The sequence below is a fragment of the Glarea lozoyensis genome (genome assembly GCF_000409485.1).
Source record: "Glarea lozoyensis ATCC 20868 chromosome Unknown GLAREA8, whole genome shotgun sequence".
Taxonomy (NCBI): Eukaryota; Fungi; Ascomycota; class Leotiomycetes; order Helotiales; family Helotiaceae; genus Glarea; species Glarea lozoyensis.
Window position 1 is genome coordinate 895,385 of NW_007361003.1, and position 27,195 is coordinate 922,579.

The 27,195-nt window shown below is 46.7% G+C and overlaps 9 protein-coding genes across 9 annotated transcripts; 6 read left to right on the plus strand and 3 right to left on the minus strand.

Annotated features, from left to right (window-relative positions):
• Positions 1-3,076: 3,076 nt before the first annotated feature.
• GLAREA_11687 (Barwin-like endoglucanase) lies at positions 3,077-4,061 on the plus strand (the record flags this gene model as incomplete). Its single annotated transcript, XM_008089830.1, has 2 exons — positions 3,077-3,334; positions 3,387-4,061. 2 exons carry the CDS (start codon positions 3,077-3,079, stop codon positions 4,059-4,061), a joined length of 933 nt encoding a protein of 310 aa, XP_008088021.1.
• A 165-nt stretch (positions 4,062-4,226) lies between these two features.
• Positions 4,227-5,119, minus strand: GLAREA_11688 (uncharacterized protein; the record flags this gene model as incomplete). Its single annotated transcript, XM_008089831.1, has 2 exons — positions 4,227-4,866; positions 4,944-5,119. 2 exons carry the CDS (start codon positions 5,117-5,119, stop codon positions 4,227-4,229), a joined length of 816 nt encoding a protein of 271 aa, XP_008088022.1.
• A 772-nt stretch (positions 5,120-5,891) lies between these two features.
• On the plus strand, positions 5,892-9,179 carry GLAREA_11689 (Galactose oxidase, central; the record flags this gene model as incomplete). The annotated part of the gene is made up of 1 exon (XM_008089832.1): positions 5,892-9,179. One exon carries the CDS (start codon positions 5,892-5,894, stop codon positions 9,177-9,179), a length of 3,288 nt encoding a protein of 1,095 aa, XP_008088023.1.
• Positions 9,180-9,626: 447 nt separating this feature from the next.
• Positions 9,627-11,267, minus strand: GLAREA_11690 (L; the record flags this gene model as incomplete). The annotated part of the gene is made up of 2 exons (XM_008089833.1): positions 9,627-10,716; positions 10,768-11,267. 2 exons carry the CDS (start codon positions 11,265-11,267, stop codon positions 9,627-9,629), a joined length of 1,590 nt encoding a protein of 529 aa, XP_008088024.1.
• A 590-nt stretch (positions 11,268-11,857) lies between these two features.
• GLAREA_11691 (alpha/beta knot) lies at positions 11,858-13,101 on the minus strand (the record flags this gene model as incomplete). The annotated part of the gene is made up of 3 exons (XM_008089834.1): positions 11,858-12,800; positions 12,850-13,022; positions 13,075-13,101. The coding sequence occupies 3 exons, from the start codon at positions 13,099-13,101 to the stop codon at positions 11,858-11,860; spliced, it is 1,143 nt and encodes a 380-aa protein (XP_008088025.1).
• A 177-nt stretch (positions 13,102-13,278) lies between these two features.
• On the plus strand, positions 13,279-14,718 carry GLAREA_11692 (FAD/NAD(P)-binding protein; the record flags this gene model as incomplete). The annotated part of the gene is made up of 1 exon (XM_008089835.1): positions 13,279-14,718. One exon carries the CDS (start codon positions 13,279-13,281, stop codon positions 14,716-14,718), a length of 1,440 nt encoding a protein of 479 aa, XP_008088026.1.
• A 1,052-nt stretch (positions 14,719-15,770) lies between these two features.
• On the plus strand, positions 15,771-16,916 carry GLAREA_11693 (eIF4e-like protein; the record flags this gene model as incomplete). The annotated part of the gene is made up of 3 exons (XM_008089836.1): positions 15,771-15,799; positions 15,856-16,671; positions 16,721-16,916. 3 exons carry the CDS (start codon positions 15,771-15,773, stop codon positions 16,914-16,916), a joined length of 1,041 nt encoding a protein of 346 aa, XP_008088027.1.
• A 1,528-nt stretch (positions 16,917-18,444) lies between these two features.
• On the plus strand, positions 18,445-22,960 carry GLAREA_11694 (Chromo; the record flags this gene model as incomplete). Its single annotated transcript, XM_008089837.1, has 5 exons — positions 18,445-18,738; positions 18,792-19,975; positions 20,069-21,794; positions 21,847-22,065; positions 22,112-22,960. 5 exons carry the CDS (start codon positions 18,445-18,447, stop codon positions 22,958-22,960), a joined length of 4,272 nt encoding a protein of 1,423 aa, XP_008088028.1.
• Positions 22,961-23,711: 751 nt separating this feature from the next.
• Positions 23,712-25,118, plus strand: GLAREA_11695 (Ribosomal protein L4; the record flags this gene model as incomplete). The annotated part of the gene is made up of 4 exons (XM_008089838.1): positions 23,712-23,786; positions 23,884-24,013; positions 24,159-24,309; positions 24,359-25,118. 4 exons carry the CDS (start codon positions 23,712-23,714, stop codon positions 25,116-25,118), a joined length of 1,116 nt encoding a protein of 371 aa, XP_008088029.1.
• Positions 25,119-27,195: the final 2,077 nt, after the last annotated feature.

Below are 27,195 nucleotides of genomic sequence, written 5' to 3' on the forward strand. Positions count from 1 at the left end.
GGTTGTAGTCTTAGTCTGAGGCAGTTGCTGTGCTCTGGTGGTGACTTTGGAAAAGCTTCAGTAGACTTTGGTGCAAAGTATCGAGACCCTGTGGGATCTATGGCGTGTGCCGAGTGTGATTTTGATATTGATTATACCGAGGGCTTCAAATTCTTAGAAATTAGATAAGTTGTTTCAGCTAAGTGGAAGAAGTCCATTTGAACCGATAACAACTATGGTCCCTCACAAAGGTGAATTATTTGAAAGTGAAGCTGAGCCTAACACAGTCCAAACTTCTTCTCGAAACAAGGCGTCTATACTTCTTGAAGCTCAACTGTAAGTTGAAACACTTGCACCTCTACTCAAGGACTTCAGACTCGCTGGGATTTTATTGACACAATTAAATCTCATCTTTCCCTTAAATCTACTAACTAAGTTGCCTTTATTTCACCAAAACACCGTAGCGTCTGGAATTGTCACGTTTTTACTAGATATAACCAAGAATACTAGGTATTTAGGGAAGAAAGGAAGATTTGCGTGGCTAGTTTCCTTAACCTCATTCACATCAATTCAAAACATCAGCCATTCCATATCAGATCAATTAATATTCACCGCTCGCTTGTTTTCGGGTATTATAAGATCAAATACACGCTTTTCCTATCTCCAATTAGAAATGACTTGGTCAGCTCGTTCGGTGGATTCATGGCTGTAAAACTCGAATCCCAACAGACGGTTCTGTGGATATCCCGTCGTTAAGAACAAAATCCACGGCGACGAGTTCTACAGAGTATTGAAAAAAAAAAGATTATGTATACTTAAAACGGCGGAGGAAAGAAGGATATTCAGAGGTAAGTGATTTATTTCTTTTGGATATTTTTTGGCCCAACTACGACTGATCTTCGACTTTCCCCTTTCGTTCATGCCAAGATCTGTCCACCACCGCGATAAGGCGAGAGCCATAATACCGACAAGCAATGATGGTTATCTATGTCGTGATAATTAATACCTTGACGACATACAGTGTGGTTCACTAGGTAGACTTGTTTTGAAGATGTTGGCTAGCAACCTGCCTGAAGCGGTGATATCGCCGAGCACTACTACTTGAACTATAGCTCGTTATCTTGCAACATTTGCTTCGATGCTACCTTCTCGCCACGAACATTGAATAGTTCTTTCCTAAAAACCGACCTTCTTTTCTGGGTCCAATCTGAGACAGGCATTCTGGGTCCGTCAACGGGATGAGGATTGCAATACCATAGAGGACTAGCTCTCTGACAGTATACACTACTCATACAATAAAAAGATGTTTGCTATGCTTTTTCTTTACGGTATGAGTATCAGTGTATGTTTGTGTAGTAAGCTCAATGCGTGGCAAGAAGAGACTCTCATGCTCTCGGGACTTGCTGAGTCGAAGCGTATAAAATTGGAGCTGAACGGGAGCCAAACCTCTACTTGAAAGGGATTAACGAAGAGATTCACTCCCCCTACTGTTCATAGGAATTATTCGGCCCCTAGAGGTACTTTGGTGGGTTTGCTTCAGATCGAAAACAGTCCTAGCATATCTGACTCATTTTTGATGCGTATAGGCTTTGTAATGGATACTACCAGAACTTAGTTATCAGGAGTCATCTCCCATAACCCAAAGTTTGCAGACCAAGTCGGCCGAGCGGCTATGATATTGGTTCAGTAGCTAATCCTTTCGCCAGGATCTGAGACCAGCAGGCATTGTATTTAAGAATGCTTCTTTGATCGTGCATTCCCAGCCTCAATTGAAACCTTTCGTGGTTCATAGAAGACCACCAGACGGAGCGATACAGTAGAACCCGAGACAGTATTCAAACCACCGGCCCACTGTTTGAATAGCTTCTGGACCAACAATCACCACTGGTGAGGAAATGGGTTAAGTGGAATGCTTCTGATCGAATATACAAGCTCCCGTTGGATGTTTCCAATAGACCTGTCATTTTACTCGAATCGTGTGTCACCATGGAAGGACTGTATCCGCGTTAACCCTGTCTGGTAGTCAGCGATGAGAATTGAGGGTTAAATGTGATGATCTTGCTACTAGATAACTGCCGAATTCAAAGGTCGGAAATGCTTGCCACTGTGTTGAAAGGCTATATAGTGTTGAGTGGTGATCAGCTGCATGTGGGACAGTTGGTAGTCTGCCGACTGAACTTCAGTAATAGCATGGGTTCAGTAGTGCTCCAACACTCATGGATTGGAACACCCGGTTGTTTGTAGAGGAGTCAAACTGTCGAGCGCTCATGACTTCCGACGGAAAACGTCAACTATTAGAGGCCTATTGACGCGGGATTGGAATGCACCCCGGCTGGACAACATCGAATAGATCAAGGCTTGCAGTTCACAATACGCAAGATACTCGCGACAAAGATGTTTGAAGTCCCTATTTCCCGACGGAAGGCCCGCTCAGTCTGTCGATTAATGAGACCGTCGGAACACAATGTTGTCACGATTGTTGTGGCGTAGCAGAACCGTGCAATCTCGGTGGGAGCAGGCAAAGAAAAACGTCATGTGCTGGCAATCGCCTCCTGGGATCAATTTAACCTGGAAGTTTTACCACTTTCTTCTAGACACAACACCAAAAATATCACGATGTATTCACTGAAGCTTTATTGTCTGGTGTTTCTTCATCCCTATCTAGTCAGGATCAAAGTTGCACGTATATCCGTAAGATCCGACAAACCTTCAGAGTTGATGCAAAAAGAAATTCCCAACCATCCTTGCTAATTTCCTCGCGGAGATTTATCAAGGATTTGACAGGTTTCTCTGCCCACTTCCCAAAAAATCCTCTCCGCTCTCTGGACCGTGGATCTCAACCCCTCAAAAGCTTCATTTTGTAGTCGTTTCAGATATAGAGAATCATCCGTTAAAGTTAATTCTGCAATTTGCACTCATGAGCGGCGCGAAATCGTCATTTGCAGAATTCCCTACTAAATACAACACATCCTCCCCTTCGTTATGGACCTCATCAACTTTGTCGTTCATTACGCTCTTTGTCAGAAATTTAGAAGCATCAGTCTTCGTTACACTCCTTTTTAACTTCTTCGTCCGAATTTTATCCCTTGTTTGAAACATGCATTTCTCATACACTTTAGCTGCCACTGCGGCATTGACTTTGGCTAATGCCGCTGTCATTGGGAAGAGAGCGCTCTCTGGAGAAGCTACAGTCTATGGTGGAAACCTTGCTGGTGGAACTTGCTCATTCTCAACATACACATTGCCAGCCGGTATCTTCGGGACTGCGTTGACGGACTCGAGCTGGGACAACTCCGCAAACTGTGGTCGTTGTGTCTCTGTCACTGGCCCTGCTGGAAACAAGATCACTGCTATGGTAAGTTCAATCTAGTCTTATGCGATATGGATACAAAACTTACAAATTCAAGGTGGTGGACCAATGCCCAGGATGCGGAACAAACCACTTGGACCTCTTCCCAGATGCTTTCTCAAAGCTCGAAGCGAACCCGGGAATTATCCAGACGACCTGGGACTTTGTCGACTGTGGGATCAGCACTCCACTACAACTTCACAACAAGGAAGGTGTGTCGGCTTACTGGTTCAGCATGCAAGTTGTGAACGCAAACAAGGGAGTCAAAAGCCTTGAAGTCAGCACCAACGGTGGAAGCACTTGGCAAGCAACCGCTCGACAGACCTACAACTTCTTCGAGAACTCAGCCGGCTTTGGAACAACCACTGTCGATGTCAAGGTCACCAGCATTGATGGAGATACTGTTATCGTGAAGAACGTGGCAATCTCTGCAGGTGCTAGCACCACAGCTGGTTCCAACTTTGGATCCTCGGGTGGAGCAGTCTCGAAACCAGTCGAACCTGCAACACCTGCAGCACCTGCCACTCCGGCGGTCACCCCAGAGACACCAGTTCAGTCTACTCCAGCTGAGTCTGCTCCTGTAGAGTCTGCTCCAGAAACCGGTGCCGGATCCGCTCCTGTAGCTACCATCACCGCAGTCCCAGTGGCTACCACAACCCAAAAGCCAACAAAGTTGGTGTTCACTCCTAGACCAACAGCTGTCGTTGTGGAGGATGATGTTTGCGAGCTATAGATAGCTCTGCCTCAAATTAGGCTTGGGGAAGGGAAGTCATCACGAAGTTATGTTCTCTGTATATAATTACCCTTGATCCGGGTGTCAACTAGCAGGCCTTGAGCTTGTAGATCATATATAAAAGGATGATGTGTTTACATCAACCTGGGCAACCATATTCTCTACCTACAATTTTGCTTTCTCCTCCCCTAGGTTCTCTATCCCCAGTTCCGTCGTACACAAAATACAGGTATCCTTCAAGCTAGGTACCCTGAACTTCTGGTTCACAGCTTGATAATCCTCACTGGCGAGCATATCCGCGAAATGGTGAATGCTTGGGTAATGCGCCAAAGCCATCTCATCCCAAGCATCTTCACTCTTGCTTTCGCGGTCTTCATTTCCACCGGAGCGCTCGCGTATGACGGTACCAACGAGCTTAGCATCGCCGCCGCGTTTAGAACCAATTGATTTAGCGAATTCAGCGCCGTATTTCAGGTATTCCTCTTTTTTTCCTGGTTTGAAGGCAAGGAAATTAAGCATTGAAACTGCGCCGGAACCTTCTGCTTGCCCGAACGTGGCCACCCATTTGTGGAGCGAAGAAGAAAGAGATAAATCTTGGGAGGAGGAAGAAAAAAGACGCTTATTTAGAGAGCCTATCAGTTCAGGGAGAGGAGCGGTAGGATGTAGGAGACGTTCGTTCTTCTCAGCGAAGGAGGAGAGAAGCCGAGAGGGGATTCCAGCTTGAAGAGTAAATTGATGAGCAATTTTCGAGCCGAGAGAAAAAGGCAAAGGATTGGTATCTGGCAATATGAGGAGTAGGTCCCAACTGAGTTGATGAAAATTCAGCCGTTTTGCTTCAGCAATGAGGGGTATTTCGCTCGTGAAGACGGATGAAGTGCTTACTGAATGTTTTGTGCCAGTAACTCGGAAGTTGAGATAGATGAAGGCAAGATTATCCACCTCACAACTCGCGCGATCGTAAGGGGTTTGATGTCCTTGTGAGATTTGAGGGCTGTGATGAACTGAGCGAGTGTACAGGGAGAGGAAAGAGATATGAGATGAACTGCGCAGGCGGGCATAGTGTAGTGATCGAAGGATCAATGACAATATGCTTTCTGAATTATCGAGCTTTTGAAGCTTGGAATATACAGCCTTTCGATTCAGAGGTCTCTAAATCAATATGTAAATTTAACCTCGGCGTTGAGACTTCATAGGTGTGCTTAAGGCCGATTCTCGTTAATTACCCCACACCAGAGCCAGCTCGTCATCATTCCGATTGCTGCAGGTGGAACCGTGGAACACGACTTTTTAAAATTACGATTGTCTTAGAGTACTCCTCAGTCGTGAACACACACAATCTGCTTCCAATCTTTCACACAAATTACTACAAGGAAACATAGCAGATATCTTCCTTGTTTCATCGTGCCCAGCGAACAAGAAATCTTGCGCCGCATGTACCTTGTATCACATGCAATGCCCCGCCAAAAGCGGCTGTTGCGCAGGCAACGGGGATCAACACAAACACAACCAAGATCTGGTCCAGATGAAGGTTCTACATCTTCCATTGGCTACCCATATTCTACTGAAAGAACTGTTGGCTCGTGTGTTTATCGTTCTGCTGTGGCCTCTTTCTCGGCCTTCTCTCTTCAACTCTCATGCTTCAGTAGACAAGACATCTCGTCGACCGGAAAGCCGCATCTCGAGTCGCAGAGGAGAGATTGGAGTTGACGAGCAGTGCTCCGTCCGAACATCACTTTCCGAACACTCGAGACTGCATCGGAACACAACGTCAATGATGTGAGGGACGCAGCATCGTTGATATTACGTCTGTCAACATCAAGATCGCAAATGATGAGGTTACACGTCACTGCCCTCGCATGGGTCCTGGTACCGTCAATACTTTCCGTCGTCTCTCAATCACTATCATTACCTTACAATCCGACTTCAATATTACTGCCTCAATCGTCCTCTAGGCTCAATGACCTCGCATATGCCTTCGTACCGATATCTCAGTCTAACTCAGCCCACCAGCTGGTAGCTCTAAACATATCTACATATCTGTGGATTTCGAACTTATCCTTTACCAGCATCACACCAATATTACCTTTCACCAGCGATGCTTCGGTAGCGTTTATACCATCACTGGCAGCGTCTGATGAGATCAACGTCTATACGGGGACATGTTTAACATCCAATAGCTCTTCGCTATGGCGATTTACTCCTTCAACCGAAAGTGCTACCGGCAATGGAACCTGGGCGAGACAAACCACGACAACGGCTGGTACGGTGACCTCGAGCTCCCTTCCAGGCGCGAATTTCCTCTCTCGCGGATTTACTTTCTCAACGGTTGTTGGTGCCAATGCCTCCGAATCGACAATATATAACTTTGGTGGCATGTGCCCAACGCTAGGGGCAACCACTGCAACATGGCAGGCCGCAGCCAATTACTCGAACCACATGCTCCGGCTTGAACCTACAACGTCGTCTCTAGGCTCAGTGTATACTCTGGATCTGCCTGCCAGCAGAGGACCACCCATTGCTGAAGCAGGCTTCACGATTACTGGCCTCTCACCAACCTATTCGAACAATACTGGAATCATGACTCAACAGAGAAGCTACGTATTGGTAGGAGGGCACACCAAGTCGGCTTTCATTAATATGAGCTCTGTTGCACTCTGGAGTCTGCCGGAGGAGAGCTGGACCTTCGTCACGGTAGCACAGCCTAATGCCAACGGAAACTCTAATACCGAATTAGCTGTCAAGAGCCTTCCGACTTCTGTGGACAGTAGGTCTGGACATACCGCTGTTTTGACCGAAGATGGATCTCAGATAATTGTATATGGAGGCTGGGTGGGAGATACAAGCCAAGCAGCGGATCCCCAGCTTGCGATTCTAGACATTGGGACCGGATTTGGTGGGAACGGGGGATGGAAGTGGACTATACCAAGTTCACAGCCCGCAGGAACCGCTGTATATGGGCACGGTGCCACAATGTTACCTGGAAATGTAATGATGATTGTTGGAGGGCAAAACATTTCAACATCGACAACCAGGAAAAGAGATGTACCTGGCACTGGAGTCATGTTTTTCAACGCGACAAGCATGCAATTTGTTACTAACTACACAAATCCAGCATATGCGTCAGCATTAGCAGAAAACCATGGAAGCTCAGGTGATTTGGGATTAGCTTTAGGTCTCGGCTTGGGTCTGGGCTTAGGTTTGGCAGCGATTCTTGCAGCCCTTGCAATATTCTGTTGTTACAGTAGACGTCTAAGACGAAAGAGGGGAGAGGATCGAGAGAAAAGCTTCAACTCCTTGAACGTACGCTCGGCGCATGGATACTCTTCTCCGCCAATGGAAGGGAGTGAGAGGAGCTTCACCTATTCAAATGGAAGACGACTTACACGAGTCGAACAAGACCAGGTTCTTTACGACTCGACAAGTGCTTTGGCAGGATACGAAAGTCTGCATCCCGGCGTTCACAACTTTGGCGATGGTGACTCAATTCCATCTCCTCCACGACAAATCCCAAGGAAACCTCTACAACAAAATCGAGCCCGGGGAACTTGTCAGTTGACACCAAACTACGAAGTCAGTAACGGCTCTAATCATGGACGGACAAATAGCTTGGGTACAGCAGGACCAATCCATCCTATTTATGAAGCAGACGAAGAGGATTCTGTAGGTCGCGTGAGTGCTGACAGATCCGGAAGAGTCAGCCTTGCGTTCGATAACCCGCCAGCAACCTCGCACTCTCAAAATGCACGAAATTCAGATCCATTCCGAGACCACCAACACCCGAACCCCATCCTGATCACACGGAGGAACACCAATCGAAGCGTGAGTACTTCTGAAATCGAAAGCCCTGCAGTATCTCGCGAGCGAGAGATTCAAGACTGGGTTTCAGACTGGGCAGCAGCCGATGCACTTTTGAATGCTCAGACAAGAACACACTCCAATGCTGGTCGACTTTCACCTACTCGACGAGCTCAACTCATTGCTGGATCTCATAGTGTCAGTTCCGTCTCTGGAGAAGAAGATAGTGCCCGGACAGGAAGCAATCTTAGCGATCGCAGTGTGGCTGTCTCTGCACTCTCAAGATCTGGGTCGAGTTCCCAAGGGCGATCAAGAAGCAACTCTCTTCGAGGGTTTATAGCTAATACATTCAGTTCCCATGCTGCGAATGCCGTTTCCACAGCCGGAGCTAGTTCGTCTATGAGTCCAACATTTGAAGGCCCATCTGTTCGCTACAATCCGAATCGAAGTGCTGGCTCAGTGGCAACCTTCAATACAGCACGTACCAGCTTCCCAGTTCTCCAAGCAGAAGCCGAGACTTTACTGCCTCGTCCTGATAATGAAGCCGAATGGGACTATTCGCCTACTGAATCCGCGCACACGGAAGGATCTCCTTCAAAGTCAAAACCCTCGGCGGGACGACTTCGTAGAGGTCAAACCGGCTGGCTTGGTAGTATTCGTCGAGCCATCGTAGGCGATGAACCTTACTCTCCTTCTATACCCAGTACAGCAAGTAGAGAGGGTTCGCCTGAAAGGATGGATGGTCCAAGCTCATCAGTTCCCCGACGCACAGTTAGTGCGGGAGCTACACTCTGGAGAAGAAAGCAAGGCAAAAGTGACTGGGAAGATAGTGAGCATGATGACATGTACCTTCGTGGAGGTGGTGCTAGCTCGCGGTCAAATACTTTTACGGGTGAGTACAGCGATCGAGGAACAGCGAGCAGGGCAGATTTCTACACCGACGAGGAAGAGGAATGGGACATTGAACGAGCAGTAGAGAATAGGGTGGTGCAGGTCATGTTTACCGTTCCCAAAGAGAAACTTCGCGTGGTCAACGGTGGTGCGGACGACAATCGAAGCGAGGTTAGCAGTCTGAAGAGTAAAACAGGGAGCACCAGAAGTGAGAAGAACGCTGTCTCCTTGCCGCCGGTCAAGTTAGCATCAGTACAAGAGCAAAGCCCGGACAGATCTAACGTGAACTTGATCTCACTTACACCGACAAGAAGCCGAGAGTCTAGCAATGAGAGAACACCGGTCGCAAGCAGTGCAAATTTCAAAGGGAAAGGTAGAGTGGAGGAGATTGTAGAGAATATCGAGAGGATTTACAGCCCTGGACATCAATAGCGGGATTAGGCGGAATTCGGCTGGGGGCTTGGGAGACGGATATAGGGCTGGGTACTGGCGCATTTTGGAAAGGAAATTTTGTATTGTTTCAGCAATACGAGGCTGCATCTTGGGTCGGGTTGAATCTTCTCAGAGATTATGTCCATTTATTGGAGGAATTTGGACAATGTTGGTTGTCAATGGAGAGTCTGTCGCTTCTTGTATTTAGAATTTTGGATGGTTTAGGTAGTCTAGGTAGTTAGTTAGGGTCCGAATTGAATAAAGAATCTTTACCTATGTATCTACTTGTTCTACGATACTCTCGAGGCAATGAGGGAATTCAAACTATATGTTGAAAATATATTTAGCCCAACGTCGTGTAATTATTCCAACATGAATTCAAACAGGATAAATACACACTTATCGAAATCTAGAATGCACACTATACACAAATCAAAAACCAGCCTATCAATGATCCAAATCCATCTCATCAGACTTCAACACATTCTCGATCTTCGGTACGCAAAGCCAACTACAACTCCGTCGAATAAGAGGCACCATACTCTCCAACACATCCCTCTCATTCTCCTTCTGTCTCAAAGGACTCGCAGCACTCGCCATACCCGCAATCGTCTTATGATCGAGAATCTTGGCAATCTCCCACCACTCAATCCACTCCGCCCTTGGAACGATAAAGTTTCGACTGCAGATGGTGCATTTGCTGCCTCCCGAGTCCTTCTTGGCGGCAGCTTTGACTAGCAGTTCGGAGAGATAGGCGGGACATTCGTCGTGGAGGAGGGTTGGGAGGTGAGGGAGTTGTGGGGATTGGGAACACGCGTTTAGAGCTACTTCTAGGAGGGAGGGGGCGTGGGAGTGATAGGCTCCCCGTGGCTCGGGGGGATGCTGTGGTTCGCTGGAATTGGCTACCTCTAAGGTCTTGTGCGAGCTGAGTGAGTTTGTATTATCCTGCATGTTAGGGAACTTGGGACCCTGAATGAGTAACCCGTCGGGCCCTAGATATTTGATCTGAGTCCGAGCCTTGTATGTTACTTTCCATCGAGGATGCCACGACCTTCGACCCGGGTCTGGCTGCACACAACAAACCGCTCCGCGCCTAGGACGTGTTCTCGTTTTGCTTCCCAAACCTATTTTATACTGTGGTTCTTCTGGTTCCGATTCCTCGGCTGGAAATTGTGGCTCAAAGAACGGATTTGGATGGAGCTGCAGATTCTCAAGATTCGATTCTATTGAAAACAGATCCAAGACCTCAAAAGGTAGATAACGAAGCCGATTTTGCGATATGTTTAATTCTGTGAGGTTTTTCAGATTTCCAATCCTAGGTGGAAGCTCTTCGAAATCGTTACTGCGAAGACTGAGAACACTCAGAGTTTCGAGTTTAAAAAGCTCTTCAGGTAGCGCAGTGAGAAAATTTGCTGCTAAGAAAACTTTCAAGTTCGGTTCTATCTGAGAGAAAACCCCCTCGGTCACTGGCGGGATACAGGTGAAGGTGCTGAGAGGCCGAATAGTGGCGTTTAAGAGACTCGTCAAACCTCGTGAACTATAGTAATGTTAAAAATTTGCAAGAAGACTGCAGTACTTTAATACTTACGATAAATCGATACTTTCGTCACCATCCTCCAAACATCTCTCTATTTGACCACGTGCCAGCTCTTCTGCTGGGGACACAAGATTTTCAAGCTGAATCGGAGGACGAGAAATTTTTGAAGGTAGTTTTGGTCTTTTGAACTGCACATCTTCCAGTGCTTCCATCACTTCATCCATCTCAGTGCCGTCACTTCCCATGAAAACGCCACTGTCATACTGCCGTTCGAACGGTCTTTTTCCTCTCTTGGACGTGGGTGGATTCATCTCGGACGAGCCATGCTCAGCCGGTATTTGATGATACCATGGCCCACGAAACTTCCTCTTCCGCCGTTCCTGCGTGTAGTTATCGGCTGAAGGGTCGTCATCACTTGAGAAGAGCGCGGGGTCACTAGATATGGGAGGACTGCTTCGGACGCGTTTTCGTGTCCGATGATTTGCAAAAGAAGAAGTCGAGGGATCCCAAGAGATTTTTGGTAGTGTGGGAAGTGTGAGCTCGTCAGCCATTATATTCAATGGGTTAATCAATGTATATAAAGTACAAGTTAGTTGCTCTGAACTTTGGCGCGTCACTGGGATGTGCGTGCTACTAAAGTCGCGAATCCTAGTACTAAAATCACGTGCAGAACGGATTGGCCAATCAGCGAGAACCTGAAAGCTGCATCTACCGAAGTAGAACGCTGGTCTGTCATGTCCAGCACCTGGGATATTTCAGCGCTCTTATTACATGGAAAAAGGCCATAGTGAGGACAACGTATTTGACTCAAATAATTGATTAGTTAGAGGCGTACTTCCACTCGACTGTTCACTACGAGCTGGGTTTACCTACATGTTATAAGATATGTTGGCGATGTAACTACTTGATCTTCTTCACGTTGCTCGCAGATGCAACGCCAAAGGTTGTTCTTTCAACTAGTTCGGGCATACTTCGTCGAGGCAGCGTAAAAAGCCCAGTCGAGGACGTCGATCAGGAATGTGCATCACATCCACTGAAGATCCCGACGGGTCAATGGCCCTCGAATTGCTGTTTACCATGAAGATGTCTGGATGAAATCTGTGATGACCGAAACAAATGGTACAGGAATCACGGGCCTTGATCATCTATTTTCAACTACCAACCGCCTCAAGCTAGTAAGCCCAATCCATACAGCCTCTTCTGTTCTGATAGTGCGACTTCCCTGGCCGGGACAAACATTGACCCAGCGGTCAAATACGTCTTTTGCCTCAACCACACCCAATTTCTGCAACTCACTATCATTCTTTACGGCAACCTCCAGTCCTGCTACGCCCCCAAATACAACAAGCAGATGCTTGAATTTTCCGATCTTCTCATCTTCATTTCCAGAGTACAACTGCTGCGAATCGATCCCTCTTTCTGATGTTCCGATTGAAATATCATAACCGCCATCGTACGGACATTCGGTGAAAACCTCACTTAGATTCTCTGCTCTACGAATATTAAATCCCCAGAAATATCCGCTTTCCTCTCGAGGTTCATCAGAGCTCCCTGGCTCGGCCATAATCACTTCGCTGGTAGTATCTTTGGCTGCCTTCTCGGCTCCAGGTGAAAATTTCAAGGTAACACGTGTGTTCTCCGGTATCTGTTCCTTAACTGTCACTGGTATTCTCAGACCAGCTTCAACAAATGTGCCCTCCTCGTTTGCGCCTGGTAATGTAACTCCCTCTCGATACGGACACCATTCGTCTGGTTTTAAATGGTGCGGTAGATCTAAACTGGGTAAAGATCCAGCATACCGTAGATTCGCATGAACAGGAAATAAAGGGCGCCGCAGGTGCGGAGGTGTCTCGAGGTAACTCAACAGGTGAACGAGGAAATGGTCGGGATCGCTTTTACCGGTATATTCATCTTGTGAAGGGTCTGCTTGGTGGGAATAGGAGTGGGTTCGATTGTGATGTCGCTTCGCTGGATTTGGTGCATCGTTTCCATCTGAGAATACTACCACTTCATCTACGCAGAAAACCGAGAGAGCACGCGCAATGTGGCCTGCAAGCGACGTTTGACGTTCGATGGATTGTGCACTTAGTCTTATTAGCACTACCATTACATTGATAGAAATCCGATACACACTTTTTCACTATGCTTCCGGGAAGTGCAACAGTCACCGTCCATTCTCTTCCCTGCGTAGGCTGAAAAACAGCTGTTGGTTTCGAGGTATCAACTGTCGGTGCGGATGCGTCCGTTGGAGTCGGAATAGACACTCCATTCTGTGTCGCTTTGATATCTGATAGGCGTTTCCGCTTCTGGAAGAAAAGTCAGTTCCGTAGCAGATAAGAAGTAAGTAAGTAGAGTTACCTTTGCATTTGTTTCGCCTCTCCCCATCGTGCTTTTCTCTCAATTGACAATGTTATTTTGCGCCTTAGAGAAATTATTAATTCTGCCACTCTATGGGGTACATCATTCACCGCTTTGATGGCATCATTTTCACGTGGGAGAGTGAAATTGGCAAAGACCCAATTCAAGACCTTCCTTCTTTAAATCTAACGCACATTTGACCAAATGGGTTCGCTCGCGCAACCAGGACGATTCGCCGTGTCGCGGATTGCCATAATTGGTGCCGGACCTTCTGGAATATGTGCGGCAAAATACTTTCTAGCCGAGAGTTGCTTTGAGAAGATCGATGTATTTGAGCAGCAGGGAGAGGTTGGAGGAGTATGGCACTACACCCCCCTTTTAGACGAGCAGATTCCCATACCTTCTACGACACCACACGTTCCTTTGCCCAAACCTATCTGGCCCAAGGGAGCAAAAGCGCCTATCTTCTCAAACCCCATGTATGAACGACTTAACACTAATATACCCAAAGATTTAATGGCATTTAATGATCGGCCATTTCCTGAATCGAATCTCTTATTTCCTAGCCGACAGAATGTGCAAGAATACCTTGTCAAATACGCTCAAAATATCCGGCATCTTATACATTTCTCGACTCAAGTTGTTGACGTGCGATCTCAGCTTGTCGATGGTACCGACAAGTGGGAAGTAGTGTCCGAATCAACGATTACAGGTTCTTCGCAGAAGAGTATATATGATGCTGTGTTCGTTGCGAGCGGCCACTATACCGTCCCATATGTACCATCCGTGCCGGGAATGAACGACTTCAAGGCTATGTTCCCTGATGCCATAACACATTCCAAAATATATCGATCCCCACGAGAATTTGCAAAAAAGAAGATAATCGTCGTGGGAAATGGACCATCAGGGCTGGACATTAGCACACAGATTAGCGTGGTATCTCAGAAACCAGTGTTGCTTTCAGTCACAACTCCCAATGCAAGTGGCGCACTACTGGACAAAGAAGAGGTACCTCGCATATCCGAGTATCTGCCCAACCGGAGGGGTGTCCGATTCGAGGATGGAAGAATCGAAGATAATATCGATTTCGTTTTGTACTGTACTGGCTACTTGTACACATTTCCCTTCCTGGAATCAATCGAGCCCCCACTCGTAACTACTGGCCGTCGAGGACTTGCTCTATATAAGCACCTGATCAGTATTGATAATCCTACCCTTGCATTTCCTGTCATGATGCAAAAGGTCATTCCATTCCCGGTGTCCAGTGTACAGTCTGCTGTGGTTGCCAAGTTATGGTCCAATAAACTAGAGTTGCCGGAAGAGGAAGCAATGAGAGCCTGGGAACGGAAACGAGCTGAGGAATTTGGCGAAGGAACCTCGTTTCATATTCTGGGCTACCCATCAGACGCCGAGTATATCAACGAACTCCATGAATGGGCTAAGAGCGCAGATGATGGCTTCACAAAGGAGCCCGCTTTTTGGGATAAGAGAGCATGCTACACGCGAGAGGTATTTGCAGAGATAAGAAAAAGGTTCGTGGGGACTGGTGGCCATGCCAAAACCATGGAAGAGCTTGGCTTTAGCTTCGACGACCTAGAGTTGCAGATTCCAACGTCGCAGGAGCCAGAAGGCACACGGAAATGAAATGTTCTTAATCTGGATACCGTAGGAAACCGTTTGCTTTGAACCTGCGGGTTAAATTCCTTAAAAGGCCGCCTTCGATCTGCAAACGAAGAGTGGCTGTTGTTATGAAGAGATGATGACAACGTTCACATAAGTCGGCCAGAATTACCTGCAGGAAGGACTTCAGGCCAACGCCTCCATGGAGCCACAACAACAAATATAGACGGACTTAATTCAATGGAGGAAGTTGTATTCTAAAGGGCGTTAGCTTAAGTCATAAGCTACAACATCATCCGTCACTCATCTGGCGTTTTCGAATCAGATCATGTTGCCAAACATGAATTTCACATACAACTCAAAGTATGTGCAAGCACATATGGTTGCTTCATATTACCAGAGTTTATCTTATCATCATAGTAGACTGTCTTATATTGCTAGGAATGTACTCACTCTATGCTGAACAATTATTATTGATTTTGTATGTCGCCATCTGTAGGTCATCATCGTGTCATGGAAGCCGCGCGAGGGGCCCTCGTGACGATGGTTTTAAAGTGGTTCAATGATCTTGACCACACATCGGAATCGCCAGCTGAGTTGGAATGGTTCAAGCTGTCGAAGATTTGAGTTGGAGGTCTTGCTGTTGAAGAAGAGAAAAACTCCTGCGAGAAAAGCGCGGCGAATATCTTTGAAGTGGAGAATTGCCGCTAAACTCTCTTGGGTGCATTGGCTGCAAAATACTTCGGGCCCCGCTAGCCGTCCAGTGCTGTACCGCCTCTTGTTATTGCACTGCTTCTGGGACCAAACACATTTCCACAGCCATTACTATCAAATCCCATATAAACTTGGTATACGACAAAACGAATAATCACGACCGCAAACGATTGACCCATTATACACATCTTCTCCTATCATACCCAGATTTGACGCTTGATCTAGCTCACTTCAACACATATCCGTCGAACTAAGTTACACGAAAGTCACCGTCTTCAAAAGAGCTCGAAAGTACGAAGACCTGTGGACCGAGAGCCCCTGTGACAAAACCACAGGCTATAAAACACCACGTCCCCTTCGGAATGGATAATCTTTGGACTCGCCGCTCAAAGTAAGCTTCCACCATTCTAATTCGTAGAACGCTTAAAGTAACCAAGGTCTGAGTAGCACCAGCAAGCTCTCTCTTACCACAGGGGCGCCATCCTCGAATGGCGCGCCAACCTCCTCAGAACATCCCACTCGAACCTTCGGTCCCGGAAGACGACACGGCGATACCTCTTCTCACAGCAATAAAAACCCGTTCAACTCAATGTCCCCTTCCACGACATCTCTTGCCTCCCCAACGACTGGCGCGTCAAGCGCATTCGGCCTAGGAACAGGCGCATTTGCTTCTTTTGGCGCATCCAAGACTCCAAAGACTCCTGGGGGAGCTCTGGATTTTGGTAGCGTTGTGGGAGTGGCAGGCAAGACGCCTACAGCAGAGAAACAAGTTAGGGACCTGGGCTCGAAACCTTCGAAAGTCTCATTAGCAGACTCGAAGACTAGCACAACATCAAAGAATACATTGAGACATAGCTGGGCTTTCTGGTTCCGCCCCCCAATCTCAAAGTCAAATGGATTCGTGGAGTATGAGAAGACGCTGCATCCTATAGCGGAATTTGAGACTGTGGAGGACTTCTTTGCTGTTTATCAACATCTCAAGCGTCCTTCAACTCTACCACTAGTATCTGACTTCCACATATTCAAGAAAGGGATCCGCCCAGTATGGGAAGATGACGAGAACCGCAAAGGCGGTAAATGGATTGTGCGGTTGAAAAAGGGCGTGGCAAACAGGTATTGGGAAGAGCTTATTTTCGCGATTGTTGGAGATCAATTCGCAGAAGCTAGCGAGGAGGTTTGTGGGGCTGTTCTTAGTGTGCGTAATGGAGAGGATATCTTAAGCATTTGGACTCGTAATGATGGAGGAAGAGTTCTTAAGATCAGGTATGTATGCCAAGATCCTTCTTGATTCCCAACAACTAATATATGACAGGGAGACCATGAAGCGCATACTCGAATTTCCTCCAGAAACTAAGGTGGAGTGGAAAAGCCATGACTCTAGCATTCAACAACGGACAGCCATCGATGATGCACGCAAGGATAAATCGAATCAACATAATCACCACTCATCTCCGGCGAGCAATCGAAACAAGGATCATGAACACTCCGAAAGAAAGCAGACTTCATGATAAGAAACCGCTGAGCCATGTGCTCGATTCATGGCATGCGGCAAGAACCATGCTATGGTGAACGAATTCACTTCTTCTGTGTACAAGTAATTGGGCTGCATTTGTTGGTAAAAGCGCTATGGATACAGTTCATGTTGACAAGGCTTCTTGTCACTCATTTTGGGTTAGCAATTGCGTTTGGAGTGGGCTGTATGCTCGAGTTGCGGCAGCGATGTATCATAACACATTATTGACGATGTGGTGTTGGAGAGCGGTGTGGTTGAGGTATAAGAAAGTTGGGGTTCTAAATCCCTTTACTTTCGAAATGACAACCGTCTTTCACAGCCGCATACTCTTATTAGATTCTGAGACTGACCTCATATGACTTGGATCCTTTCAATACAAGAGAGCCTCGTTTCCTCGTCCAAGCCTCAACAGACCTAATAGATGCCACCCCACTTGAACACTCCCCATAGCACATGTTTTTACCACGTCCAGCAGGATCCGCATGCCAATGTCTATAGTTGATGGTGCACGCATAGTTTGTTAATGAGCAAAGGCACCCTTTAGAGTTTGTGTTATGATCTTTAATCGGAATACTTTCTAATTAATTTAAGAGGACGACCGTACATGATGGAGATAAGAAACGCAAACTTCATAATTAAGGAGGATTTTGGGAAGGCAAGCTCGAGTTTGCGTTCAGCCAAGCCCAAGAACTGATGACTCAAATGTAGCACTTTGTGAATTAGGCTACTGTTACTCACATCCATACCAGTCATTTCGATTCCTATAAATTACTACTGCAGATGTAGCAAACACAGCGTACATTCCTCCCAGTACATCTGTCAAATCTGATATCTCACAGCTCTAAGCTCCAGATCACACCTTTTGCACAAACACATAAATTAGCCGTAACATATCCAAAGAACAAACTAGGCCTCCTGCAGAAGAGTCAGGGTAATCGAAGACATCTAGTGTCTTCAGTAACAGCGAAGGTGATACTGCGACGGACCGCTCCTTCCAAATTAAGTCGCCGCCAGCAAACAATCGTAGACTTCAGTAAGGACTAACAATCTTAAGTAGAGATTGATATCGAGCGGATCCGTTCACAATATTAACACTCTCGACGGTGACAATACCAGCCATCGAAGTAAACTAACCCTGAGCTCTTTCGCGCCGTTACTATCCTTCTTAAAGCTGTTTAACTACACACTCTTTCAGGGGCTAGTCCTATATCTACCTATAGGGAGTATCACTTGAAACAAGGGAATTTTAAACTAAAAAGTGAGGATCAAAAAGGTTGTTTCTATTATTCACGGGTTGACTTATCAAAGTAGCCTGTACGGCGGACCATACCACCAACATTGCTTCCCGAGCGCCCGCTACGTGCCTCGCTATCAACAGTAAGTAGCTCTACTACACATTTATTTCGTGTTATTCGTGTATAAGCTATTATTGCGCGTATGCGCTGAACGCAACACCATTTTCACCACATTTCTCAGCTACTCAAGAAGTTGATCATGGCCACAAGCTCTAAAATTACAAGCAGATGGAACAAAGTTCGGAGAAACGCGTAAAGTCAGATACACCACATTCATACGCCAGAACCCCTCCAACGACAATCCTTCGAGATCCACCATTTTTAAGCAGCACGTCGCGGAGGAACGCCAAAGGGAGGGAAAGGAAGGAAAAGAAGAGGAAGAGACAACTGTCGCCGTCTGGAGAGGAAGAGTACATTCTCAGGGACATTCTCAAAGAGGAAGTAAGGCGGGGGAAGCTCTACTACTTGATTGATTGGGAGGGCATTGATCCTAATACAGGAAAGGATTTTGAACACACTTGGGTAGGACAAAATACCATATCAATCAGTGAGAGCTATGGCTAAAGTTTCTGTAGGAACCGGCTGAATACGCGAATGAGGAAGCAGTGAGGGATTGGAAAGCCAAAAAGAAACTACTTGCCGAGGAGATTGCGGACAAGGACTTCTCGTCAATCTCTAATACTCAGAGCAGTGAACCTATACGGGGTCCGAAGCGTAGGAGGACAAAAAGGCGATCATCATCGAGTACTCCGAAGCGGCCTACGGGCACACCCGAAGCCTTAAATACAGGCGCTTCCAAGGCCTCTTTGTTGAATAGCCAGAAGAAACGCCCTCATCACGGATCTCCAGTAGAAATCAAGGATAGCTACGAGGAGGACACTAGTCTCAGTGTTGATGCACGTCTGGCTAGGAAGCCCGTCGTTGAAATATCGTCCGCTTCGAAGAAAATAGATCCTAGCGAATACCGTGTGGTTTCTATATATTCTCAGGATACTCAGCCAATCCCTTCCTACAGTGATTCCGAAGAAGATAGCCAAGGGCCACGAAAATCCCCTGTTCGATTGTTTCAACGCCCTTCGAGACCCAGAAATCCTTTCGAGGAAATACCTATCGAGGAACAGTCCCCAATCGATTCTCCTTCGGTCTCTGCTGCCAAGCTCCTTCCCGTCTCTTCTAGCGAATCTAGTAAAGGTGCGGTTCTCATCATCCCCGATTCTCAGGACTTAGGTGCATCCGCGTCTTACGAAGTCAGTACCTTGCAGTCTACTGGGGTAACGTCCGAAGGTTGGGTGCACAGCCAGCCGAATACCCAAGGACAGCTAAGTGATAGGCCTCTAACCGCTCATTCGGACAACTCGTCTCCTCATACAAGAGGCTCTTTAGTCACAGAAATCTCGCCGACAGGATCTTCCAGTTACAGAGCTAGTATCAGTCATTTTCCGGATTCAGGATCTCAGAGTGATAGCGGACCAAGTCATCAGAGTGACTCGCTTAACCCTATTACAGCATCTGAGAAATCAAGCTTGAAAATTAATGAGAGCCAGCGCTACAGCATTGATCATTCCAATTCCGAAAAAACATCTTCTGACAACAGTGCATTATCTGGGGAACGAGAAGTTGATGTTGCAGCCCAGGGGCATACTTCTTCTGCCCCAAATATTTTCGTCAACCAAACTACAACATCCCAGCCACTACTGCCGATCCCCCATACTGAGGACGAAGGTTACAGTGAACCACCCGCTAGCGACTTGAATGATAGGTGAGTTATTGATTTTGCTAATACCTTATCACCCCTTTGCCTTCCTTGCTCTCACTTTTTACGTTATATATCCACCATTTCTAACTTTTCCAGTCAATCCTTCCCAGCTAGCTATCACAGTTCACATTCCGGAGAGAAAGTATTGTCTCAGCCTCTCCCACTGTCAAGTTCTTCCACTAAGACTCTACGCCAGCTATCAAACAATTCTTCACAATTTCACGGCTCTGAGCCTGGTCCGTTTCCGGCTTCGCATAGAATCGCTCCTCCTCTATCTCAAACTGACATTGCCTCCCCGCTTACCGTAGTGCGCCCTGAGGTCACTGTACCAAGTATAGAGACAGCCCCTAAGGAAGGTGTAATACTCTTCGAGTCCGCAGCATCCAAGCAAGCTTTCCAACCAACTTTCGTTTCCCACTTGGACTATACGAGAGAGGCCCCATCTTCGGCGTTTCACGCTCAGGGTATTATACAAAGCATTGAGACACAACAAGACATCCATTTTCCATCTTGCACTCCCAGGTCTAAAGTTAGGATGGAGAGTAACAGTGCTTCGCTGGGAACTCTCAGCGGTTCAAAAGATACTGTCGCCTTGTTGCGCGAGGCTAGACAACAGGCCAGCGCGAAAAGAGCTGCGGAACGTGCAGCAGCAAGGAGTGCATCAACAATGCCTGCAACCCCTCCGCCTCCCCCAGTTCTCGAACATCCTCTGCCGCTACGCGAAGTTATTGCGGAAAAGCTTGTCTCCAAATCTGAGGTGCCGGCCGCTCTCGAGCCCGCTCCTTCAGCAAACATTTCGCGCCAGCCGTCGCCGTTACCAGAAACAGACGTCAAAGAGGGCATGACAAGAGATTTGAGCATCGCGATACTAGGTGATGATGAGTACATCGTTCCCCTGCCTTTAGTTGCCCATACGCGCGACGTCTACGTTGCATCTTTACGCAAGCGCAAAGAGCAAAGACTAGCCTTCTTCCACGGTTCTACTGACAAAGTCATTGTGGGCGATATTGAGGAGATGCTTGAGGAACTCGCAAGAATTTGTGATCACCTGGATCTCATTGCTTCTGATTACTCTACACAGAGAGAAACGTCAAATGAGACCCAGGCGAAATATGCAGAAACTATAAGTACTAAATGCATATTCATTGCCGAGCTGGTTGGCGCATTACGTCCTCATGACAAACATCTTGTCATTCTCTCGCGAAGTGGAAGGATGCAAGAAATCCTACAAACAGTGCTCATTCGTCACGGTTTCGGGAAACCAGAAAACAGTCATACTTTCTTCGACAACTCGGACGGCTCCTTGCGGATCAGTATCTTGCCCACAGATGGTGCATACGTGGACGCTAGCCTCGAGCCTGCTTCTGTCGTTGTTGCATTTAGTCCAGTGTCTGACGTTCGGCCATACTCCAACCTTCGAACCAACCCGGCGACTCCGAGTCGCAGAGCCCCCCTCTTATCCTTGATAATTACTCACTCTATCGAACATCTCAACCTTTGCTTTGATCAAAGTATTCGGGGCATTGACCGGAATTTAAAGTTAGCCACGTGCATAAGTCAGATACAACGTAATGTCGGTAAATCTAGTGCAGACGACTACCCACCGCCTCCAGAGGCCGCAGTCGCTGTAGCTCAGTTCTTGACAGGACCAGACAACGAATGGCTTATCCCTCAAATACCGATCATACATGGCATGGACCTCCGCCGACTTCCTTCTACCGATCACTCAGACTCAAGACTTGATCAACAGCTCTCTGGCTCCACTACTCAATCCTGGGATGTACCCTTTACCCAACAGGTGTCTGCTTCCAAGCGACAACTGGTAATTATGCCCCTTCACGATATGTGGTTGATATGCTTGCTGAACTATGTAGATTGACCACGAAACCGACTTTGAGTCCACAAAGCGCCAGAGATTAACACCTTTTCCAGACGGACAGATTGACGATTCCCAATTGACTCATGTTAGCGTGTCAACGGGAACAGCTTCCTCCGCCAAAATCTCTGCCCAGATTGACGTACAGCAGCCGAGTCAGCAGTCCGATACAAGCAGCCACGGCGTCAACGACCGTGTTATCACACTTGAAAGAAAGGTATTTCAATACTGTCCCCTCTCTATGTTATCTAACAATGAATTAGGTTGGTGATCTTGGAAACGAGCTGAGGCTGAAGGAAGCGTCGAACACCGAGTTGCGACTTGCAAACCAGGAGCTGGAGGAGCGGCTGCATAATATGGAGCTAAGCTTCCAAAAGATTCAACCTCGATTCCAGGAAGCTCTAAATGATCGTGCTCATTTCGAAAAAGAAATCACCAGCGCGCTACAAGTTCAGGCCAGATTACAACAAAAGGCTGACGCTAAAGATGAGCTAGAACGAGAACTGAGCGAAGCTCGCGCAGCTTTATCGTCATCTTCTATCCCTGAAATAGCTGCTTTCAACAAGCTGAAGGGAGAAATATTAGCATTGAAGACCGAGATTGACCGTCTTGAGAAACGGCGCATCACTGCATCGAATGAACAAGCATTTTTCTCGAACCAATATCAATTAGCGTCGGCAGAGGCGCAGCAAGCCAAGCAACAAAACGCGATATATGAAGAAGAGCTCAAAGCCCTTCGGCCGAAGTGCGCCTCAAATGCAGTCGAGATTCATCAAATTCATAATGATTCGGAAATATCGCAGCACTTGGACAAGATCAGGCAGCTGGCCGCGCTGAACGCCGAGTATGAAAGAGAATTAGAGAAGAAGAATGAAGAGTTGAGAGCACTCAAGAACGGTAGAAGAGGGGCAACTCGTGGAACGTCTGTACCAAGGAGCCCAAGACTAGGTGCAGGGACTATGAGCCCAGGAAATGGCGCCGTACGAAGAGTAGTTGCGCACGGGAGTCGAGGAAATAGTCCAGCACCCAGTGAGCTGGCTAGGGGTCAATTTGGGGAAGCGCTTTTTCAGGGTATGGGTACAGGACGTTGGGCGACTCATTTACAACAATGATTGCATACACAAATGATACGATTACGGGAGTGCGGCTACCGGAATGGAAAGGGGACAACATTACCACTCGTGTCATCATGGGGTCTAGAAAGGAGCGATTGCCATATTGCCATAATACATCGGAGTTTGGAGCATTTGCATGTATATTCAACGGAGTTTTAGCAGCCGTCGAGAGATGAGATTGCATATATCGATCGTAGAATCGTAATCGATGTCCTTTTCTAACTACTCTGCTCTGCGCAATCACGCTATTTGCATTGAGGTAGGCGTCGAGCAACACTCAGACTGAGTACTCAGTGCTTAGTTCATGCTGGTAGTAACCATATGGCTGACGCATATCTGCAGCGATTTTGAATTTCAAATTCCAACTCCTTGCCCTGTGCTACGAACAAGTACAAGAAGGCAAAACAAAAGCCCGAATAGTGGATTCTCACATACATGACAAGCCAATTCACAGTAAAATGATGCTCATAATCCATAGTCAGGTATTCCTGTCTATCTTCTTGCGCCAAAAGTTTCCGAATTTCTTTATTTCGCAAATTGCCTCTTGAAGAGGTCATCGTTGCCCATTGAGTGAGGTTGGGAAAAGCGGAGTAGCTATTATAGTCACGTGACAACGATTTTCGCTTAAGCCATGCCCCACACCACCGACTGGTAGCATTTGCGAAATACCCAAATCTTTTTGACGAGACCTTCAACGCCAAATTAATTCGACTCGACAACCACGACAACAAGTCATCAATCCTTCGCGATGGCTTCCCGACCAACTGTCACCATCTTGTCCGCTGACGGATCTGCCAGCGGATCGACCCACCCTCTCCCAAAGGTACGATCATTCCGATTACGAATTTGATGGCGCAAAACCGAATCTCGAATTTGAGAGGCAGGATAAATTGGGAATTGAGCTGATGGAAACTGAATAGGTCTTTACCGCGCCAATCCGACCCGATATCGTCCAAACTGTCCACACCGGCGTCGCAAAGAACAAGCGTCAACCGTATGCCGTGAGCGAGAAGGCTGGTCACCAAACCTCTGCCGAATCATGGGGAACTGGTTAGTAGGATTTTTTTGTAAAGAACAACCAGGGGAAATACAATACACAGGAACGATGGTCTCACGAAGGCATAGCTTTTGGCTGGACAACAGGATTGGCAATAGGATTTTGCGGGGTTGATTGAAGCTAATTCGCATTCTACAGGTCGTGCTGTTGCACGTATTCCTCGTGTTTCTGGAGGAGGAACTCACCGTGCCGGTCAAGCAGCTTTCGGTAACATGTGCAGATCTGGTCGTATGTTCGCTCCTACAAAGGTCTGGAGGAAATGGCACCAGAAGATCAATCTTGGCCAAAAGTGAGTAGATGGCAGTTTGGTTGAATGGCAGTGTATTAATTGTTTACAGGCGATTCGCAACCGTTTCTGCCTTGGCTGCTTCTTCCGTTCCAGCTCTCCTCCTCGCCCGTGGTCACCAAGTCTCCCAGGTTCCAGAAGTTCCGTTGGTTATCAATTCTGAGGTCTTCAAGGGTATCGTTAAGACTTCCGCCGCGACTGGTCTCTTGAAGTCTGTTGGTGCTTCCCCAGATGTTGAGAAGGTCAAGAACTCCCGCAAGCTCCGTTCTGGCAAGGGTAAACTCCGTGGTCGTCGTCACAGACAGCGTCGCGGTCCTCTAGTCGTCTACGACCCGGAGGTTGACGGAAAAGATCTCTCTCTTGCTTTCCGCAACATCTCCGGTGTCGAGACTTCTTCCGTTTTCGCTCTTAACCTCCTTCAACTCGCACCAGGTGGACATCTCGGACGTTTCATCATCTGGACGTCCGCTGCATTCAAGGCCCTCGACACAATCTACGGCTCCACCACCACCCCATCCGCCCTCAAGAAAGACTTCCTCCTCCCATCAAATGTCGTTCAACAAGCCGATATTGGTCGTCTTATTAACTCTTCCGAAATCCAGAGTGTTATTCGAGCTGCCAAGGGTGGATCTACCACCAAGCGTGCTGGTGTACAGAAGAAGAACCCACTTCACAACAAACAGGTTCTCCTCAGACTCAACCCATATGCCGCAGGATACAGCAAGGAGAAGATTGGAACCAAGGGGCTGGATGCTGGCAAGCCACAGCGCGCTTCAAAGACTCAGTTCGCTGAGGTTCTCAAGGAGGATTAGAGTGGTGTGACTCTTTCTTCGTTATGTCTTTTTTTCGGGGTTTGTTAGCAAAAGGAAATGCATGGAGGGATGTGCTTTGTTACGGCGCAGATCATGGAATCAGGGCTTAGCTAGCTGACGTCTGCATAAGATAATGAAGATAAGATGATTTCCAATGCAGGTAGTTCTACCCGGTTTTAATGACCTAACTTGTGGTTGGCGTATTGATGTACTGATTTTTCAACGATTACTTGTGCCTTAAATGACATTATCGAAGCTCGGTCGCCTGTACCGACGGGTCAGACTTCACATAAATTTCCGCTTCTTTTCGTTGTCCTCTCAAGCGAGCTTAGCTCTCGCTACTAAGACAATGCCAAATTTGTGTTCGATATCTGTCCGTCAATTTCCTCTTCGCCGCATCACCTACCTACACATTTCTCAGAGATAGCCTTTCTTCCGGGAAGTTAATAACAAGGCGTTTTCGATGGCGTTCTTGAAGTTTGGAATTACCTTCCAGAGGTCGGACGTTGGAAATCTAGGCTTAAAAGGTTCGATATCAAATTCATTTTGAAATCAGCGGGGGGTTGATTTCGAGACTTGAGAAGGGGATTAGGATATGAGATGGATTGGAAAAAGTTGATTCTTCGTCCAGTTCGCGGGTTTGGTCTGGTTTGGATGGTGTGGGGTTTAAGAATAGATTGGGTAATATGATGGGGAAGTACATGGCTAGGTGATTGAGGCTCGCGGTTGACAGCCTGGAAGATAAGTGGTATTCGAGGCACGGTATTTGCCTAAAATAGGTGACGCCATACGATATTTCGTCAATCATGTTGGGTAGATATGATCTTCTCAAGTCTATTGAAGGAACGTTGTGATTTAGCTACTTAAGCGCTAGGAAACTTACTTTGAGTTTATGATGGTCAGGAGGCTCTGCCGGTTTTTTTGTCCTCGGAGAGGTGGGGGGCTGTAATGCGCTTCTTCTACTTGATTTAGGAGAGGTTCCTGATAGGAACGAGTGAGTCGGGTGAGAAACTTGATGGAATTCTTGACTTGTCATTAGAGCAGAATCCTCATCACTTGGAAGTTTATTGCCTGTTTATTTCACGCTACAAGTCAAGGCGTGGATAGAGATATCAAATAGCTTCTGTCTAGAAGGGCAAAAGCATTTTGTGAAGTACTAGAAGTTTGAGGTGGGTGTTGATATCTATAAGAGTAGTCTATGGAAGTTGTAAATTACATTCATCAACTGTGAAATTATATAAGGCTTGGTCTACCCCGAGAGCTTGTTTGGCTACATGCTAATTTGTCACATCACTACTCCAAATATAGAGATTTCAAGGGAAATGAACTTCTGTTTGTGAGCTATACCTCGCCTATTTCAAGGAGTTAAATGCAATTTGATTTTTGACTTTAACATGAAATGTGCTTCAGATTGAATGAAAACATCCATTTCTCTAAATTTCATTTCTTAAAAAAATTTGGTGTTGGAAATGGGATAAGTGTGCTATACAAGTAAGGGATGATGGGGATGTGGAGAATTGTTGTCGAACGACTTGGATCGAAGTATTGTTCGTGTACAGAAGGTTTGTACTTTTCTTCTCTATAATACTGAGTTCTACCACGGATTAACTCTTCATGCAAATTTATTACATGGATAAAAGTCTTTGTGACGGGTATTTAAACACTTTCGTTGAATGGAAGTTTACATCTCGGTGCAAGTATGCCGCTCTTTTGAGTTTTTCTACGCCTGTTCCTCACAGCTCGCGGGGATTGATGCTGTTTTCTGAGGCTCTGAATTTGTCTTTCTCAAACTACCAACCAGAATGCTTAATTAGTGTTGAATAGTATCAAAATATTCATGTTAGGACATTATTGTGCAGGAAGAATATTTGATAGTTCATCTATATAGACGGAGGAGGGACACATAGGTTGTGGAAGGTAACGAGATATTATCTTAAGTCTAGGGCTGAGAGCGTAAGTTAATGAATGGTTCAATGGTGAGAGAGCTTTGGAAATTGAGGGTCGGCAAATGATGGGAGCGAGGAAATCACTTGTATAATTACAGACAGGAGAGCTGACGTTGTGAGATTTATCTTAT